The sequence below is a fragment of the Actinia tenebrosa genome, unplaced genomic scaffold, assembly GCF_029948245.1.
Source record: "Actinia tenebrosa isolate PJP-AT-01 unplaced genomic scaffold, QUT_ActTen_1.0 PGA_scaffold4__44_contigs__length_22323623, whole genome shotgun sequence".
Lineage (NCBI taxonomy): Eukaryota > Metazoa > Cnidaria > Anthozoa > Actiniaria > Actiniidae > Actinia > Actinia tenebrosa.
The window spans coordinates 13,629,545-13,647,815 of record NW_028292581.1 but is presented as its reverse complement, the minus strand read 5'-3'; the positions used below and the strand labels follow the sequence as shown (position 1 = coordinate 13,647,815).

Sequence of the window (18,271 nt, the reverse complement as noted above, 5' to 3'; positions counted from 1 at the left end):
AATTTCATGTTCACTTTGTTCATAGAACCGTTCGTGAAGCAATTTCAGGAATTCAAAACAATATTTTAAAGTTACAAACTCATTGTTTTTCCGGCGTCTTTAATTCAAGTGTTTTTCACTTCGGACAAAAAAGAATCAAGCAACTGTGACAAGACTTTAAATTATTGTAAATCTAAAAATGTGAAATCATGAAGAAAGAAGTATCCACCCCTTCTGCGATCTGTCAATAATACTTTTAAAAATTGATTGTAAACAAAATATAGCCTTGGGCATATTCAGTATTATTCGATTTGAATGAATGAACAAAAATGCAATTATCCATTGTTTATTGACTCGACTTGAAAGCGTCATTAATCCAACCTATGATTAATTTAGAATAAATGCCAAATTTTTTCCTGTCTGGATAGTATAAAAAGGGTGACTTTGAACAACTTCATCATTTGGTTGTAACTCCTGCTGCAGACAAGTCAAAAACCTAGTGCTAAAACCATGAAGATCTATCTGATCGCAGCCTTGTTCCTGGGTGCCCTTGTGGTGGCTCATTCGTTTGAGGAAGACGAAAAGGTTGAGCTCCCTGAGGTACCTGAACAAGAAGAACAATCTGACGAGGGTGAGTTTAAATGGGATGTAATGTATGAATTCTGTGCTATTAGCTGATACATTCAGCGCTGCTATACTACACAGTACCTGGGTCCCGCCCATCAAGCCAAATTAATTTTTTCCTCTCTCTCTCTTCGATGCTAAAGTTAACGATCTTGTCAATGGTCAACTTTATCAGCATGCGTGTTTTATTGTGTACAGAATTAATTGATTTGTGGAATCTTACTAGACTAAAAAAGATAGAGAGTAATTCAACCTTTTTTATAGTCAGAACCGAACCGCACTACAAATATTTATACATTTCCTTAACCTTTGGATAATTTTCTCAGCTAAGTGGCCGTTTAAAAGGATTGAAACAATCAAGCGTGTAATATTTATTTATGCCATTTATTGACCTGAAAATGTTCAGCGCTTGTGCGCGAACGCTCCTGCTCGTTGCCCTTTAAGCTATACTGACTTTATCATATTATCATTATAATTTTTTAAATGTTTTGCATAAATATTGTCATAATTTTTTTTCTTTTTCTTTCTAGAAATAAACGCTCCTCCAGCTACCGAGGGAGACGCTCAAGGTACTTTATTTGAAATCAAAAATTTATAGATATAAAATAGAGTTAGCTTCTCTTATGGAATGGATTTTTTTCTCTCTTCTTTTTTTAATTTTAAGAATCTGAAGATGAAGTTGCAGAGAAGAGAGCTCTTAGGAATGTCTTGAGCTCTTACAGTTGTCTTCAGCTGAAAAAACGACGATATTGTAGGCATGCAATCATCAGGAACCTTTGCGCTGCCACCTGCGGTATGATATTGTATTACTTTATTTATTTTATCATTTTACCTTTTTTTTCAATTAAATTTCATCACCTTTTCTTCTCTCCTTCTCTTCTCTTCTCTTCTCAAGCATGTTAAGGCCTGGGTTATGAACAAATTGTTTCCAATAAACGGGAAAAATTTAGGTTATGTGACCACGACATTTACATAAATTTACATACAAATTCATTTTAATAGTAGGTGCTCATTTTAAGTCTTTGCTGAACGTTTTCAACCTCAATTTATTTCCTTTCCTGAAGTCGTTCAATGGACGTTGAGAATGGTTGGCTAAAGTTTTGTGTTAAGGAGGTATTTTACAAAACAGGTCACGTGACCTGTCAAAATGTCCTCTATGCCCTTTTTTTTCCCTTTCGTAAACATTCTGGTCGACCATTCCAAACGTGAATGTGTGTATCTTTGTCGCTACTTTCAAACAAGCTAAAGAAATCTCACAAATAATCTCAAACCATCACCTAGTTTTTAATTTAGCATTTTCCCTCTTTTAAGGTCACGTGACCACCTTTTATGCACATTTATCCATCCAAAAAGTTAAGCACCCCAAAAAGGATAACTGTTGGAGTCTCATTTAATTACATCTAAAAATGAGGAATCTACAGTGAAAAGTAATTTTTGCCCACACTTTTTCCCATCCTTCAGTTAAGCCGCAGTCTGCATAGACAATTTGTCAAGATTCAAGACTCGAGGGAAAAGCAATTGAATGCAACTCTCTTTTTTCTTCTTCTTTCCTTCAGGTATCTGCAGAGACAGTTTGTCAAGAGTCAGTTGCCTTAGAATAAGAAATCTGAAGAAGTGTAACTACGCCATTGCACGTCTTTATTGCCGTCGTACATGTAGTCATTGTAAGTAATAAATTCATTACTAAACATTTTAATATTGCACATCTTTTAAAGTGCAAATGAACCCTTCGACAATACTTCCAGTGCTGATTCTACATGAAGTAAATAGTTGAATAGTAAAATATTTCTTGATTTCAGTGATAAGTTTCTAAGTTCAAGGGCGGATCCAGCCAAAATTTTAGGGGGGGGGGGGGGGGGGGCTAATTGAGTTTCTTTCGTCAACACAACGGAAAACAATATAAAAAAGCATCGTTTTTTTTTTCGGTGAAGGGGGGGCTCCAGCTCCCTTTTGTCCCCCCCCCCCCCCCCCCCTTGATCCGCCCTTGAAGTTATGAAGGTTCATACTTCCAATATGCTAATGAGTGTGAATCTATTAAGGCTTAATTAAATATACAAAATCGAACTGGTTCATAGATACAGTATTTAAAAAGCATCATTATTTTACTCATAGTTTACATAAAAGGTATTTAAAATTTGTATTTTCAAAATGGCCAACATTTAGTAATACTAGTTACAACAAAAACACTCAAATACCTTAATTGACGTCATCATCATTAACATAGTGGAAGTATGAACCTTCATAACTTAGAGACGCATCACTCAAATCAAAAAATACTTTACCAATCAACTATTTCCCTTATGCAGAACCAGTACTGAATGTATTGCCAAAGGGTTCATTTTCACTTTAAGATGACACTAGACTTATGAAAAGAGAGCCTAGTAACCATTTATTAGAAGATATATAGCTCCTCAAGTCCATGCAATCGTCCGCATATTATTTTACAATAAACGTTTGTGATTGATAAGACCTAAGTTTGATTTAGTATACAGATTGATTTTTAACGATAGCTATTTTTTAATCCCTCCTACCTAGTTGTAACATATATTCTTTGTGTTTTCGAATTTTTATATTTTCACTTTTTATTCCTTTACATTGTCATTTCAAGAAATGATTAGATTTCTGAAGGAATTATCAGGGAAAAGAGGACCCATATTTCTGTGAACGTTTTCGGTGGATATTTAAAAAAAGGATAATAGGTACACATAGCATAGAATTGCTTCAACCTGCAGATATTTATCAGTTCATTTAATTATTTTATTTTATTTTTATTTTTTCGATCGTGCAAATTTATTATATCAATTGTCTCATTGCCTTCAGGTTCAAACGTTAACGATCCCTGCAGAAAGTATGCTGTCCTAAACCAACGGAACCGAAGACAGTCCCTACCCAGGGGAAATGCACGGGCGATTTGCGACCAGAAAGGCTTTATCACCCGTTGGTATCGATTCACGGGTCTTGCTGGTAACAGAATGCCAACCAGTGCTCCACCTAAAAATCGCTGTGGTACCCATGCTACTGGTTGGATGGTGGGAAGTTATCCAGCAATTAGAGGCCAGACAGTCGTCCGTAAAGTGTGTTATCACTGGGGGAAAAGCAAATGCCAATGGAATAACCCCATCAAAGTCAAGAACTGCGGTCGATACTATGTGTTCTACCTACGCCCGACCCCAGTATGTCATCTTCGTTACTGTGGCAACGCATAAACAAGCAGTGAGTGTTATGCTGATACTTGTATACACCTATTTCAAAAAACGTCGGTTGGAAATCTGAAATCAGAAATCTGAGACCGATTGGAATTGTTGGGGACTGAGTGTTTTCTCGTTAAAAATTCAATATACATTTACCCAGATAGTTTGCCAGTGCAGGTCATCACTCAAAGTTAGTTTATCAAGATATTAACTTTTTGCGAACTACTTATGAAAACCACGAACAATTTACAGCTTACAACCCACAATTCCGACCGACAACGTTGTTTTGAAATGGCGGCTCTTTTTTTGTTCGCCAGCAGAATTGGGGAAACAAGGGGAAATAGATGGGGAGTCGGGGTTACGATTCAAATTTATAAAGAGGGAGGGGAGAATTGATAGGCTAATAGAGTGCATAACATGTATCGATATCAGTGGAAAAGGAACACCATTTATTTCATGCTGAATGTTTCTCTTTACAGAAAGATGTGAACTGGAGCTCGACAATGGAAAGACTTGCGGATACAAACAAGAATCATAAATGGGCTACGAATAAAAATCTCTCAACCCTCACTAGAATAGTTTTTAAAGAGCATTTAGGAATATTTTTCCCCGCGTTGTACTTGAGTTAAAATTAAAGATGTTTATTCATAATCGTGTATTATTTTGAATTCAGTTTGACTTTATTCTTTTAAAATTCTGTCTACCGTACAGTCAACCCTCGCCTTGCGGACACCCCGATATTACTGACACCTTGTTATTGCGGACAGGAGAAAATTCCCAAGCGAAAAATACTGGCAAAGAAATAACCTAACTGTAGTGATTAATCCTCGGTATTGCGGACGCTCGCTAAATACGGACACCAAGTGACGGTCCCAACGGTGTCTGCTGTAACTAAAGTTGACTGTATATGAGATGAATAGAGGGACACTTGTCTTCGGTGAGAAGTATTGCAAAAACTAAAGTGAAATGCCGGGAAGCTTGCGGAAGAAGAATTATCGTGATTATGCTTGAGTCGGTAGCTCGAAAAATAAAAATGAGTTGCAGCCAAAGATTACATGCAGACTTAAAGTGGCACTTGGACGAAAATCGCTCCAAAATTAAAACTCTTTCATTCGAGCTGGAACCTTCCTGAAATAATGTTGGATACATAATTAATCACTCACCGAAATTTCTTTTTGATATTCGAAAGAAAAGTGCCAAAATTTTACGATTTATTTTCGGTTTTAAGCTGTGACGTCATACATTCAACCCATTCATGTTAGTATCATTTTGACTGAAGTTTATTTGATGTTTCAAACGCGTTATCGTGAAAAGAATCATTCTAAATAGTTGATTTTAAAAAAAATCTTTGATACCTTTTCAAATGTTCGAAAGTCCTTTGGACGCTACTTTGATTTGTTTATCCTGAAGAGTTAGAACCAGTTGCTTCCGGCCAATGATGAAGTTATCGTGTGTAAAAGAAAAGTTGAAGCCAAACTAGAAGAAGAAGCAATGCTTGCGAAGAGATTTTCATAAAAATTATTTACTTACGTTTCATGATTTGTATTTGCGCTATACATGGAGTCCATGATATTAACATCTTAAATTTGAAGTTTCAATATAATCTAACGTACAGCTATTGATGTTCTGCAAATATCCGATTCCCTTTTGAATTCAGCGTTGCGATATAAGGATTTGTGATAATTACTATCTATGTGCCGAATAATTTAGAATGTGAGCTCGTAATACTCCTGATTAGCCTTCAGAACGTTTATTATTTGCTCCAGAACGTTTGTTATGCATTTGATAGGCACAAACATACGATTATCTAATATTTTCTTTCTAATGAAGAACATGGCAAAGGTTTCTTATTTATTACTGTGGCGTCATGGCTGACTTCGCGGCCGTTCAGGGAATTTGTTTGAAGTAGCTGGGATTTTTGAACTACAATTTTTATCAGTTTTTTTCCTTCAGCTTTTTCAAATACCGTTTCAAGATAAAGTTTAATACTTACAATCGTCTAAAATGTGTTTCATTTCGTCGTACGATGCATTTTAGACTGTCTTTTAGCTATGTAGTTGGATGGTGAAAACTTGCTCGCTACTTGCGCAATAAAGGTAGTGTATGATGATGCAGAATGAAGCGCTCTCCGCATGGTTTCGAATCCCCTTTGTTATCGTTGCTTTGTCCCTCAACCTTAACAAACTATCTAAAATTTAAAACTTAAAAATTTAGAATATATTATAATTGTTTCAATAGTTTACGGCATGTCATGCGAGAATAGAAATTTGCCTCGTAATCCTTGTAGTGCTACTGTGTACTTGTTTGTGGGACAAGATTTTTAATTTAAAAATTCCATTGAAACACTCTGCTGCAGCGGTGTTTAATTCGCTATTTTCTGAGTCGGAGCTATGAATTGGGAGATTTTAGGAGACTGGCTTCGAGCAAACAACATCAGTTCGTTTGCACATGACGTCGCAGCCCCCATCTTGGATGAATTCAACAAAATAATTGCCCTATTTCACTACGACGTCACTGCTTGTTTATGTGGTGTATAGAATCGCCAAATCCAATAGAAAATTCAACAAAATTTGCTTCTAGCGAAACAGTTTAATCTAAAATGTACGGTGGCCCAGAAGGGACAACACACACACAAAAAAGCAAAACGCTGAAACAAAAAAAAAGTCACAACACAAAGAAAAAAAAAATCACAACGCAAAGAAAAAAGACAAAGCAGACTCGAATTGTTCTCTCTTTCCGTCTGCTAAGACTAAAAAAGCCCAAATTTACCTTTGAAAGATCTTCTTCTCAGCCGAACTCCCTCCACAAACAGTCCGCCATTGTTGACAGTCAGAGTAGTGCCCAGTCCTACTCTCCGCATCACGGATCGGCCAATAAGCCGAATTTCTCACCTTCTTTTGTTTAATTAAGAACAAAAGAAGGTTTAGACAAAAGAAGGTGAGAAATTCGGGATAAAATCGCCTGCGCAGTGGAATCGATTCTTAAACTATGAAAAGGCTTCCTCCTCTCGCCCTGCTTCCGGTCAGTAGGGTTTCCCAGAGCCTACGATTTGGCTTGAGTAGGGTCTGGAAACGAGAATGATGGCAGTCTTCGTGGAGAAGGCGACCGCCATAGTCGGCGTTATCAAGGCGGGAAATGTTACAAACGTTTTATGAGCTACTACAGTAGATGTTTCCAAATCAAAATCAAAGTGTTCTAAACAAGGTACGATTTGATTTCTCGTGAATTTTTCTCGGATTCCTGATAAAATATAGCAAGAAAAACAACAATGCATATTTAAGCAATTTAATTTAAGGATACAATTCAGTTATTCCCAAAAATCATAATGCAGATATTCAGTTTCAATACAAGGCAACGGGCATAGATTTGGCTTTCGAAATACGCAAATCTAACCGTGTTGTAACGGAAACCAAGGGCACTCCGACAGATCAAAAAGGTGGTGGGGGAGGCGGTGGTGGAGACTTTGGCGCCGGTTCTGGGGGAGGGGGTGGTGGGGGAGCAAGTTGCTCACGACTTCCATATACATTACTACTGGAACTCATAGAATGATTATCAGATGGAGGGAGTGGGGGTGGGGGAGGAGGGGGGAGTGTATCGTGATCCCTAGGGATCGGTGGTGAGGGTTTATTAGAACCTGAAAGTCTTTTTTTGTCCAATAATCCTAACGTTGGCGATGGTGGAATAAGTTTGAGGCTTGACGAGTGAGACTGTAAGTGGTGAGGGTTTGGTCGGTGTGTTGAATGCCCTTTGTGACTTGAGTGGACGGGTTGTTGGGCGTGATGATGATGAAGATGCCTTGATGAAAGGCTGGAGCTTTTGTGGGAAGAAGAGGCTGAAGGATGACCTGGCTTGCCATGAGGTCTTTTCCCCGGCGATGAGGAATCTGAAGAATGAGAAGAAGTTTTCCCCTTGTGACTTGAATGCGAGGCGTGGGAACGACTTGAAGAATGATGCGATTTGTGCTTCTTTGATGGGGTCCCATCCTCATGCGAAGAAGAGCGATGCTTTTGTTTAGGTACACCACTTGAAGAACTAGGCAGCGCGCTTGTGGTCGATACTTTAGGGTCATTAACAGACGCAGGCTGACTTGCAGAAGATGTCGTAGGTGCTGCGTACTTGGTAGTCAACGGAGGAAGAACGGGCAATGTCACGACAGTCGTCGAAGTAGCAACACTTGCTCCTTCAGACGTGACAGTGCTACTCGTTTTCAAGAGATTTCTTTCACTGTGATTGGCATTTTCTGCTTTTGCTTTGTTTTTCTTTTCGGATCCTTTTGGGATTTCATTGTGGTCGTCGTGTTCTTTGTATTTTCGTGCAATATCGTTGACAAGAGACGAAGAGCTACTCTCGCCGTCCTGTCCATTGGAAGCCAGAGCCGTGCTACTTGTTGGTTGATCATTGGGTCGTAACGGTCGAGGTATATTAGAACCCTGGAGGTAATCACACACATTAGAACCGAATTAAATGTTAAGCTATTCTAAAAGATGTTAAACGTTTTATGGCGGGAAGCATGGGTGGCGGAATGCGAATGGAATGCGACCCGGGCTCGATCCTCGGACTCGTCGTATGTGAGTAGAGTTTGTTCCTTTTCTCGAGTTCTCTGGTTTTCCTCCCTCCGCAAAAAATCAACTTCTAAATCCTAATCTAGAAAAGGCCTAGATGAAAATTACTCTGTGTAATTCTAGTTACTCTACCAAACTGTGTATTTTTTTTGTTCTTTTTTTGTTTTTGTTTGTTTGTTTTGTTGTTGTTGTTGTTGTCGTTTTGCTTATTTTGTTTTAAATTACCCATCCGGACAAATTTAATGCATTCGTGTTTTTGGCTTCCGTCATTCAGTTCTCCAAGTTCGAGGTATTCAAACTCTAGCACGAAGGCTCTCCGGGATAAAATGTTCAAAATCGCATTATAAAACTCAAAAGGATCAGTAGAAATGAGTGCTGTAGATTCGATTATAACGTTGTTCAGTAGTAAACTGACTAGCATTTCTACCAACGTTTTCGTATCATTCCCGAAAGGTATAGGAACGTCGTGTACCATACCTCCGTAAAACCTAATCAGCTAAATTCCAATTCCATCTGTGAATTAGGTTAGCGATAAAATGTGAAAGGTTTTTTAAAGATTATACTTAATATGTTTAAAAACCAAAGGTTATTCCTAGGAAGTCGAGTATGGTTTTGCAGACTTAATCTTCTGACAATAATAAAAATGCTGATCTAGACTGATACCAAAGTAGTCGTCCTACCTTTAACATGGTAATAGAATTGATTTTCTTCTTCAGCTTACTAGGGCATTTTTCTATGATGGTAATAAACTCGTGGGCTATTTCTATAAGGCAAACATAAGAGCTTCATCATCAATCTCATCATCACCTTTTACACATGCAAAGATCATGTCATTAGGGATGAAGGCAAAACAATTGTCATCTCACGGTACCCGATTTAGGGGGGAGGGGTGGTGCAACCCGGTATCCACCTCCTCTCGAAGTGAAATTTTAGATTTTTTTAACCAAATATCTCCACAACTAAAAGCCAAATCACAGAAATGGATTGTCTGACTGCATGTATGCTAAAAAACATATTTCTGTATAGAAACTGCCACTACATACCCCCAGTGTCGAACATTTGAACAGGTCTCTGAGGAGGGAGGGGATATGTACCGGTACCCACCACCTTAATTCATAAAATCGGGCCCTTGTTTTGGACCATTGCTTTGACCTCGCCCCTTACCATCATCAATACTGAGCATTACTCTGTAGGCTTGTCCCAGCCTTGCACCCACCCCCCCCCCCTTCCCCCTCCTCGTTGTCAGCATCGTCACCATCATCATCTTCGTTGTCAACATCAACAGCATCATCCTCGTTGTCACCATCCTTTAATCGCCACCATCATCATCCTCGTTGTCATCATCGTCACCATCATCATCCTCGTTGTCACCATCCTTTAATCGTCACCATCATCATCCTCGTTGTCACCATCCTTTAATCGTCACCATCATCATCCTCGTTGTCATCGTCATTATCATCATCCTCGTTGTCATCATCGTCACCATCATCATCCTCGTTGTCATCATCGTCACCATCATCATCCTCGTTGTCACCATCATCATCCTCGTTGTCACCATCATCATCCTCGTTGTCACCATCATCATCCTCGTTGTCATCATCGTCACCATCATCATTCTCGTTGTCGTCATCGTCACCATCAGCATCCTCGTTGTCATCATCGTCATTATCATCATCCTCGTTGTCGTCATCGTCATCATCATCCTCGTTGTTATCATCACCACCATCGTCATCATCACCACCATCATCATCCTCGTTGTCACCATCCTTTAATCGTCATCATCAGCATCATCCCCCTATTCATCACCATCATTATCACAGTTGCATAAATATTAGAGTATCTGCTCACCATCCAACACTTCCTTGGTTACAGCAGCATTCAGGTATTGCCACCATTGCTTGTTATCACTAGATGGTGGAATCTGAAGCACAATCATGCAACAGTTTCAGGTTTAACTGTCTAACCTCACCCAAACCCACTATTAAGAGGTTGAGGACTTCATGATTCTCTAGCCTGAGAAAAACAGACAACCTTTCACCCCCACCCCCCTCCCCCCACAAAAGTAAATTCTCCGGTGGGGGGGGGGGGGGGTTGCAGGGATCGCGACAACGACGAAGAAAGATCGTCTGCTTTCTCAGGCTAATAATTATCCTGATAAAGAGTGAAATACATGTAGACCCTTTCCGAATTTAGTGGCAACAAGTCGAGCTTGGACTTCATGAAAAGAGTAAAAATGCGAACACATCAAGTCTGAGTGACTCTTCTTCCACTGGATTCCAATTGCAATTCAAAAGTTGATTTTTGCAGAGGGAGGAAACCCGGAGAACCCGGAAAAAAACCCTCGAAGCACAGGAGAGAACCGACAAACAACTCTACTCACATACGACATCGACATCTGCAGGACTCGAACCCGGGTCGCATTGGTGAGAAGCGAGCGCTCTCGCCGTTACGCCACCCATGCTTAAAATGCAATGAAGGGGTGTCTGGGTGGCCAAAGGGTAAATAAATAGTTCATAAAAATAGTTATATATAAATATAGTAAATCAAGAATTGAGTACCATTATATATTTGAGTGTTCAGTAAAGTGCACACCATATATACATGAAAAAGATAACTAAAAATATTGTACAACTGAACTTACTAATTTTCGTGCAAATTTGTGAAATTTCTTTTAAAGATTTTCAGAGATATATGGTATGCACTCTACTATAGTAAGTTACCTCATAGTTGCACCATTTACAAGCGAGGTGTATACAAGCACAAGCAATCACGGTAGGCTTGTATTGCAAACATAATGTGGTCAGATGCAAGCTACAGGGAAATTAAAATGAAATAATTTTTCATTTTTCATTTTCCTTTCTTTAAAAAAAGGTAATTAAATGAATGGACCAAATTCACTTGAGCGTAATGTTTTCCCATTTCCGACCATGTGCAGGGGAAGATCCAGGGGGTGGCCTGTGGTGCACTGGACCCCCCTAAAGCCGTAATTACTCATTAGTATTTTTTGAAGCGATGTATAATATCTCTATATACACTGGGAAAGCCACCCCAAAACAATTTTTAATCTACCCCTATTAGGTGTTTCCTTGAGAATGAGATTCTTTGTTTGAGTTGTATCCATATCCATGTGTCTTTTCATGCACAACCATCAAACAAAGGAATGAAACTCTAGGGAATGACCCATGATCTAAAATGGAAAAACATTATGCCTAAGTGGATTTGGTCCATTGAATGTACAGCTTTTAGTTTCCTCTGCTTTAGTTAATTAAAATCTTACTTGCTCTTAGTCTTATACATGCTAATCTTGAACCCAATTAAGTTCGACCGATTGAATTTGGACCGACTAAGTCGATCTTCACGACTAGCTCACTCGGGAAAAACGACTGTAGATCGACGTCAAACGTCGAACCTCACATGAGCTGTTCTAAATGCATAAATCATGTTAATGTATGCTTTGCACTTAGTTTAACAATCTCGTACCCAGAGCCTGCGTTTCTTCTGGCCTGCGGCGAAGAACGAGGGCTCTGGCATAATCCATATTTTGGCGCATGCGCAATTTTCGGAAAGTGAAATATAAACGGTCAAAATAAGAAATGTAAAAATCAAATCGAATTAAAAATCAAAGTAAAAATCATAGTACAAATTAAGAATCGGGGAAAAATATTTTTAATTTTTGGCAAGTCTTTGAACGCGTGCGCCGTTATACTGGAAGTCTAAGAAATCCTGGTCTGAAAAAATAGATTATGCCAGAGCCCTCGTTTTTCGCTTAGGCCAGAAGAAACGCAGGCTCTGGGTACGAGATTGTTAGTTTAATTATTCTTTGCCACCACGCATGCACCATTAACAATTGTTTTTCAACATTGTTGCTACAGCTGATGATTTGATTATGCACTGGCATTATGATGGTGTAACTGCTGACTGCATAAACATTAAACAAGATTTGCTTTGGTTTTATTCGTTTTAAGATCTACGTACCATAAGTTCGACGTTTGACTCAGTCAGTCGAACGTAATTATATGAGTTGATCCCATATACAGTTAGGTTCGGCTCACGTGAAATCGGAAGTTTTACCTGAGCCTAAGCCTTCTCTCTCTACGCACACCATTTCAAGGGGTTGTAAAGTCAGAGAGATAGCAGCTATATACCCTACCTGTTTGTTGCCATAAAATATGAAGCTTGCCCAAGATCTTTACTTGCTGTGTGTGAAAATCATCATATAACAATGACTATCAAATAAAATGATCAGGTATAATGGGGAGAAAATGAGACACACATTGCAATCGGAAAGCCTAACAAAATATGGATTTATATATATAAATATTGCAATAAAACAGTAGAATTCAAAATATAATTGAACTCTTGTTTTTATCTCAACAGTAACTTCATAAGTGCATTGAGAAGTGGTAAATGAGCTATAAGAATGTCATCATTATTATTATTATTATTGTTGTCATTGTTGTAGCATGGGTGGCATGGGTGGTGTAGTGCTTTACCACTCGCCTCTCACCACTGTGGTCCAGGTTTGAGCCCAGGCTCATACTGGATCATATGTGAGTTGAGTTTGTTTGTTGCTTTGTTCTCTCCCTTGCCACGAGGGTTTTCTCCAGGATCTCCGGTTTCCTCCCTCCATAAAAAGTAACATGTGAGTTGAGGGTTGTATGTTGTAAATATAGAATGTAGTGATAGTGTGTGTGGAGGGAACCTCACGGAAGAGCCCCGCATGGGGAGTGGTGGTTGTAAATATAAGTTCTCATCATAGTTGTTGTTATTGTTATTAATTCAAAAGAAGTATTAGGGACTGTTCATTATTTTTTAAAGGGCGGAGTATGGGTGAGAAAATAAAATCTTTCCTTCCCCCCCCCCCCCCCCCCCCATCACACAAGGCTCTTGCCTCATTGTTTGTGTGCAGGATTTTGAGTGAGCTAATCTAGTTTTCAAAAGATTTTGATTCTCGTACCTCTTACTAGTTGGATACCTTTGACAACATAGGTGTGTGGATGATGGACACTCACTTCAAAACCTGTCAAAAACAAAATGGATCCTTGATGCTAACAACTCCACAAAGTACATATGAAGTGCAGGAAGCATGGCTCACATAGAGCTGAGAGTGTTTGCCTCTCATCAATGCGTCCCAGATTCAAGTCCCTCCGGGTTCTTTTACGTATGCGAGTAGAGTCATTTGTTGGTTCTCTGTGTTTTTAGGGTTTTTGGATCCTCCAGTTTTCCCACCTCTGCAAAAATCAACTTCTTAATTCCAAATGGAATTCAGTTACAGTAATGAAGAGCCAGTCTCTAGGAAATTTCACTGCTAAATCCTATTTATTTTAATTATTTGTTTACTTATTGTTCTTACAAAACATTCACTTGTAACTACCAATAAGCAGAATCAAGTTTCCGAAGTTACTGTTCACAATTTTCTCAAAAAATCAATTATAATTATGACTATCAACTAGGTAGGAAATTAAGCTGATCCTTGCAGTATATCAAGCAACTTATGCAGCTGCAATTTGAAAGACTCAAAATACATTCTGAGTCTTGAAAGGGATTCAAACATGTGTCCTCTGGCGATTCCAGTGCCATGCTCTAACCACTGAGCTACCAAGTCATATGAGACTTCAAGGACACATTATGTGGGTTTATCAGCCTGATAGGAGTAGCTAAATATGTCATCAACTACAATAAAACCTTATTTATTATTATAAAACAATACTGTATATCTATAGGCTGGTACATACCTAGAGTCTGTAAGAGAATGCTTTCATGTTCAATAAGGTCTTGAGCTTGCTGCAAGTATTCCTAGCAAAATGTTGATGTTTATTTTAAATTAAATTAAAAGATTGTCATTAATTTGAATTAAAAAAAAAAAGAACCACCACATATAAATTATATTTCAAAATAAATTTCTAAGATAGGCTGTATAAATTTCAAATGAATAAATTTGACGTCAAATGTGGAAAATAAGGCATTGTTCAATTTATTAAATTTATTGATAGAAAGCCAAAACAGCAAAAACAGAAAGGAAAAAAAATGGAAAAATAATAATTGGAATAATAAAACACTTATCAAACTTGGTTATAACAAACAAAATATTGTGATCTGTTAGTATCTCGCAAGTAACTACTTGCCTCTGCCTTCCGAATCAACAAATGATTGCTTGTGAGACACTAACAAGTCGCTTATTTCGTAGTGGAATTGCACTGAAACATTTATTATTTCTCAATTGACACGGTTTTCTTTGTTATTCACAAGGCATTATTTTTGTTATAACCCTCATTATAAATGCGAGGTCAATGTATAGTTTGTTATTAACCCGGTTAATAGAGGGGTTAAGCTTCTTGCTCACGGCAAACATGAAATGTCAGTTGACCATTAAAAAATTCTTTAAAATTAGTGAAAAGGAATCGCAATGATCTCCAAGTAGTAGATAAAAATAAGAATATGTGTGTCTGTCGGGAAGGTTTGCAAAAGGTTAAGTGAATTGTAGGGAAACGATGAAAACGTGGTCACGTTTGCCATTTGCGGGAAGAAAAAAATCTTAATCTGCCTAATAACTATATATAGACCTCGCATTTATAGCAACATTTGATAGAAAACCTTCTCAATTGATAATATATAAAATACTTAATTACCTCAAACGTCGGCACTAATCCTATACGTGTATTGGGCTTATTGCCTCCGTTCTCGGTAATTATCTCTTACATATAACCTGCCTTAAAGACTGACATAATCATAAACATCAGAAATAGGCCAGCATTTTCTTATGGTTATGATTATGTCAGTCATCTTATGCTTATGAATTTTATGAATGTTGCTAGTGGGTACAAAGCCTTATTACTGCCTCAAAAATGAATTAGAAATGTCATGCACAAGCAAAAAACGTAGTATGTCATACTCAAAAAACTACTGCTAACTACCAACCTCACTGTTGGTGTCCAGTGGAGGGGCTCCCCTGTGTAAACATGCATGAGCAACAGTGATAACATGTTTCAGTTTACGAGGCTGTTCTTCCACTTTAGCCGCTAGGAATAGACAACAAGCAGCCATTGCCTAGATAACACAACATACATGTATAACATTTATTTTCCCTATTTTATGAAAACAGTTTAAATCAGGTGCGGTAAGAGGGGTCCAAGTCACCAGCTCATGACTATTAGTATAGGAAATTGCACAATATCAAGTACAATTCAGAATTGATAGACAAGTGATGTATTGAAAATTTTCAAAATCGGATGAATTTGCAAAACTTCACATCATCTATCAATTCCGAACTGCACAAGGAAATAGTGCCATTTTTTGTTTATAAAACACTCAACAAAATTGAGCAACTTAATTGGGACTCTAAAGAGTACAATAAACAATTAATTATTCTCCTCTTGTCCATTCAGGATTAAGTAATTTTGTAGAGTGTATTATTAAAAAAAAACAACAATAAATCATGTCCCATAGAAATGAAAATTACAGGAGTGGTATAACACCCAAATTACCAGGCTTAGCTCTAATAAAAAATTACATAATTATTAGTTATTATGATTTTGAATCACCAATACAGGGAGAAAATATATCCTGTAAATGCAACAATGGCCGATATGGATACATTTTTCTTCCGACCTCATCTATATAAACCCGTATCGTGTAGTTTTAGAAATTATGCAAACCCCCCGACTGAATATTTTTTTAAAGACCCCACACCCAGAAATTCCAATTTTCTTCCATACAAACTCTGTATTTCTTTTCTTACTCTGACCCTCCCTACCCCTTGGAAATTCCAAATTCCTCTGTGGGGGTATGGATAATTTCTGGAACTACACATTAAATATGTATTTTTTTTGGCAATCCTTCTGTTGCGAGGTAATTCTTAGCCAACAATAAAGGTTTATATACTGGCATCTCTCTCCCAATACTGCTACATACACCTTGTTCTCATGAAAGGTACAGTAACACAATAACAGATTGAAAAAATGATATTTTAGCTTGGAAAAACAGACGAGGTCCCAAGGGTGTCCACTTAATAGAGATACTGGTCACTGCAACTAAATATTACAAAACTCTAACAAGCAGAAAACACTCACATGTCGATGGAATCTGGCGAAAGGGAAGAACATGTAAAAACGATGCATGTAGACAATAGAAGTGTTGATAGTCAGCTGTGAGCTAGATACTACCGTTAAAGAACATTTAAACATCATTATTTGTAACTCAAAACCTAGAAATATACAGTAGAAACACGTTTCTTTTAGGCATAAATGTCATGTCAATAAAAAATGAGAAAAAATTCCTCAGCTCTTGAAGATAATTTTTGTCTGATGTATCACGTACACTGTTCTCCAAAAAGGAACTTAATTCAATCACTGGCTATTGATTTAAAGCAAACTGTCTTTTGAATTAAGTACTTTTTGTTTGTCAGAGGACATTATACAAGATAATGCCCGTCATTTAAGAAATTTTCTGGAGTGAATTTTAGAAAAGTTAAAGCAAGAGACTAAAATCTGTAACAAAGGATACACAGAAAGTCTTTGCCCCATGTCTTGAATTAAAGTAGCAGCCTGTTGCCTGTAGCTGAGTTCTTTATCTGCTGCTAATCCAGCTCGTCTAGACGGTGTATTTTGGAGCTGTTCTTTGGTAAAATACCATTTATCGTCATTCAAAGAGCTGATGGCCGCCATCTTGGTTTTCCTTATACCGGACACAACGCATGCGCTGTTTGTAACCACAGGCAACCCATGAAGAGTAATTTAATTATGCAGTGAAAATAGTTATTCACCAATCCAAAAAAAATTGTTCCAAATTGAAAGGTTTCTTAATTTAATTTATACTATACCTGCTTTTATCTGTACAATACTGATTATCAGTTTATTCCAAGTTATTTTTGCATGTACAGATCATCAAGAGTTTTGGTTTTATCTTAACCAGTAATTTGTCGGCTATTAGTTTAAATTTTCATAATATATAAGTGCAATTTTTATACTAAACAAAGTTCTTAACAATGCAATTTTGAAGTACAAAAAGAAAAAAAAATGTCTTATGTATGTTTATATGTAGTGAAACAAATGTATTTTAGAGTTTTAATAACTCTTAGTTGTTATGATTTTAAACTTTTATTAAATTAACTGGAAATATTTAAACTAAGTTCATTAGTAATGTAATGTTATGTATAAATATGTATGTCAAAAAAATGCATTGATCAATAAAATAGTAATTTTCTAAATTTTAATTTTTAATTCTATTATTGAGAATGTTATAGAAAATGTATAGCGTTGTTGAACCTCTAGACTGATTGACGCTATATAAAATACCATATTATTATTATTATTATTATTATTATTATTATTATTATATTATATTATTTTGTTGTTGTTGTTTGTTTGTTTGTTTGTTTTTCCTTTTCTTTATAATAATTTGTTGTGCTTTTTAATGTTCGTTTGAATGTATTATTCAAACTTTTCTTCTAATCGATTCAAGTAGAAAATTGTAAACTGCCTAGGTTATAGCGAGGTTTGCTGTTGTGTGTAAGAAAAAATAAAATAAAGTTTACATTATTATTACTATTATTATTACTATTATTATTATTATTTTACAGAAAATCGGATGTGAAAGTAGAGAATAGCAACCATTATATGTGTTCTGATGCAACAACTTTTTATCAAGCACATGTAATCAGAAGTTATGAACTTCTCACATGTAATATAATTTTTTTTATGAATAAGCGAATTTTTGATTTTCAAAGTCGGTTCTGTCCTGGTCCTGACATCGTCGGTAAAATACTCGTCTATCCCTGCATGGCTGGAACAGTTATACTGAAGCGACATTTCGATCGAATCTTACCTCATCTATTGAGTGGCCGCAAGGGAAAAGCAGTGTAAAAAGCAAGCAGAATTAGCTGAAACACAGCCAGAACCCGTCTTACCAAAATAATGA

The 18,271-nt window shown here is 37.2% G+C and overlaps 2 protein-coding genes across 2 annotated transcripts; one reads left to right on the top strand and one right to left on the bottom strand.

The window, feature by feature from the left end:
• Nucleotides 1-429: 429 nt before the first annotated feature.
• Nucleotides 430-4,445, top strand: LOC116296995 (uncharacterized). The gene is made up of 6 exons (XM_031705125.2): nt 430-610; nt 1,134-1,172; nt 1,268-1,396; nt 2,160-2,267; nt 3,424-3,816; nt 4,274-4,445. Exons 1-5 carry the CDS (start codon nt 490-492, stop codon nt 3,807-3,809), a joined length of 783 nt encoding a protein of 260 aa, XP_031560985.1. The 5' UTR covers nt 430-489; the 3' UTR covers nt 3,810-3,816; nt 4,274-4,445.
• Nucleotides 4,446-7,065: 2,620 nt separating this feature from the next.
• LOC116297001 (uncharacterized) lies at nt 7,066-17,030 on the bottom strand. The gene is made up of 10 exons (XM_031705131.2): nt 16,859-17,030; nt 16,426-16,507; nt 15,275-15,403; nt 14,092-14,152; nt 13,314-13,376; nt 12,507-12,552; nt 11,077-11,167; nt 10,205-10,277; nt 9,037-9,119; nt 7,066-8,224 (listed from the first exon to the last, which is right to left on the bottom strand). The coding sequence occupies exons 1-10, from the start codon at nt 17,017-17,019 to the stop codon at nt 7,223-7,225; spliced, it is 1,791 nt and encodes a 596-aa protein (XP_031560991.1). The 5' UTR covers nt 17,020-17,030; the 3' UTR covers nt 7,066-7,222.
• Nucleotides 17,031-18,271: the final 1,241 nt, after the last annotated feature.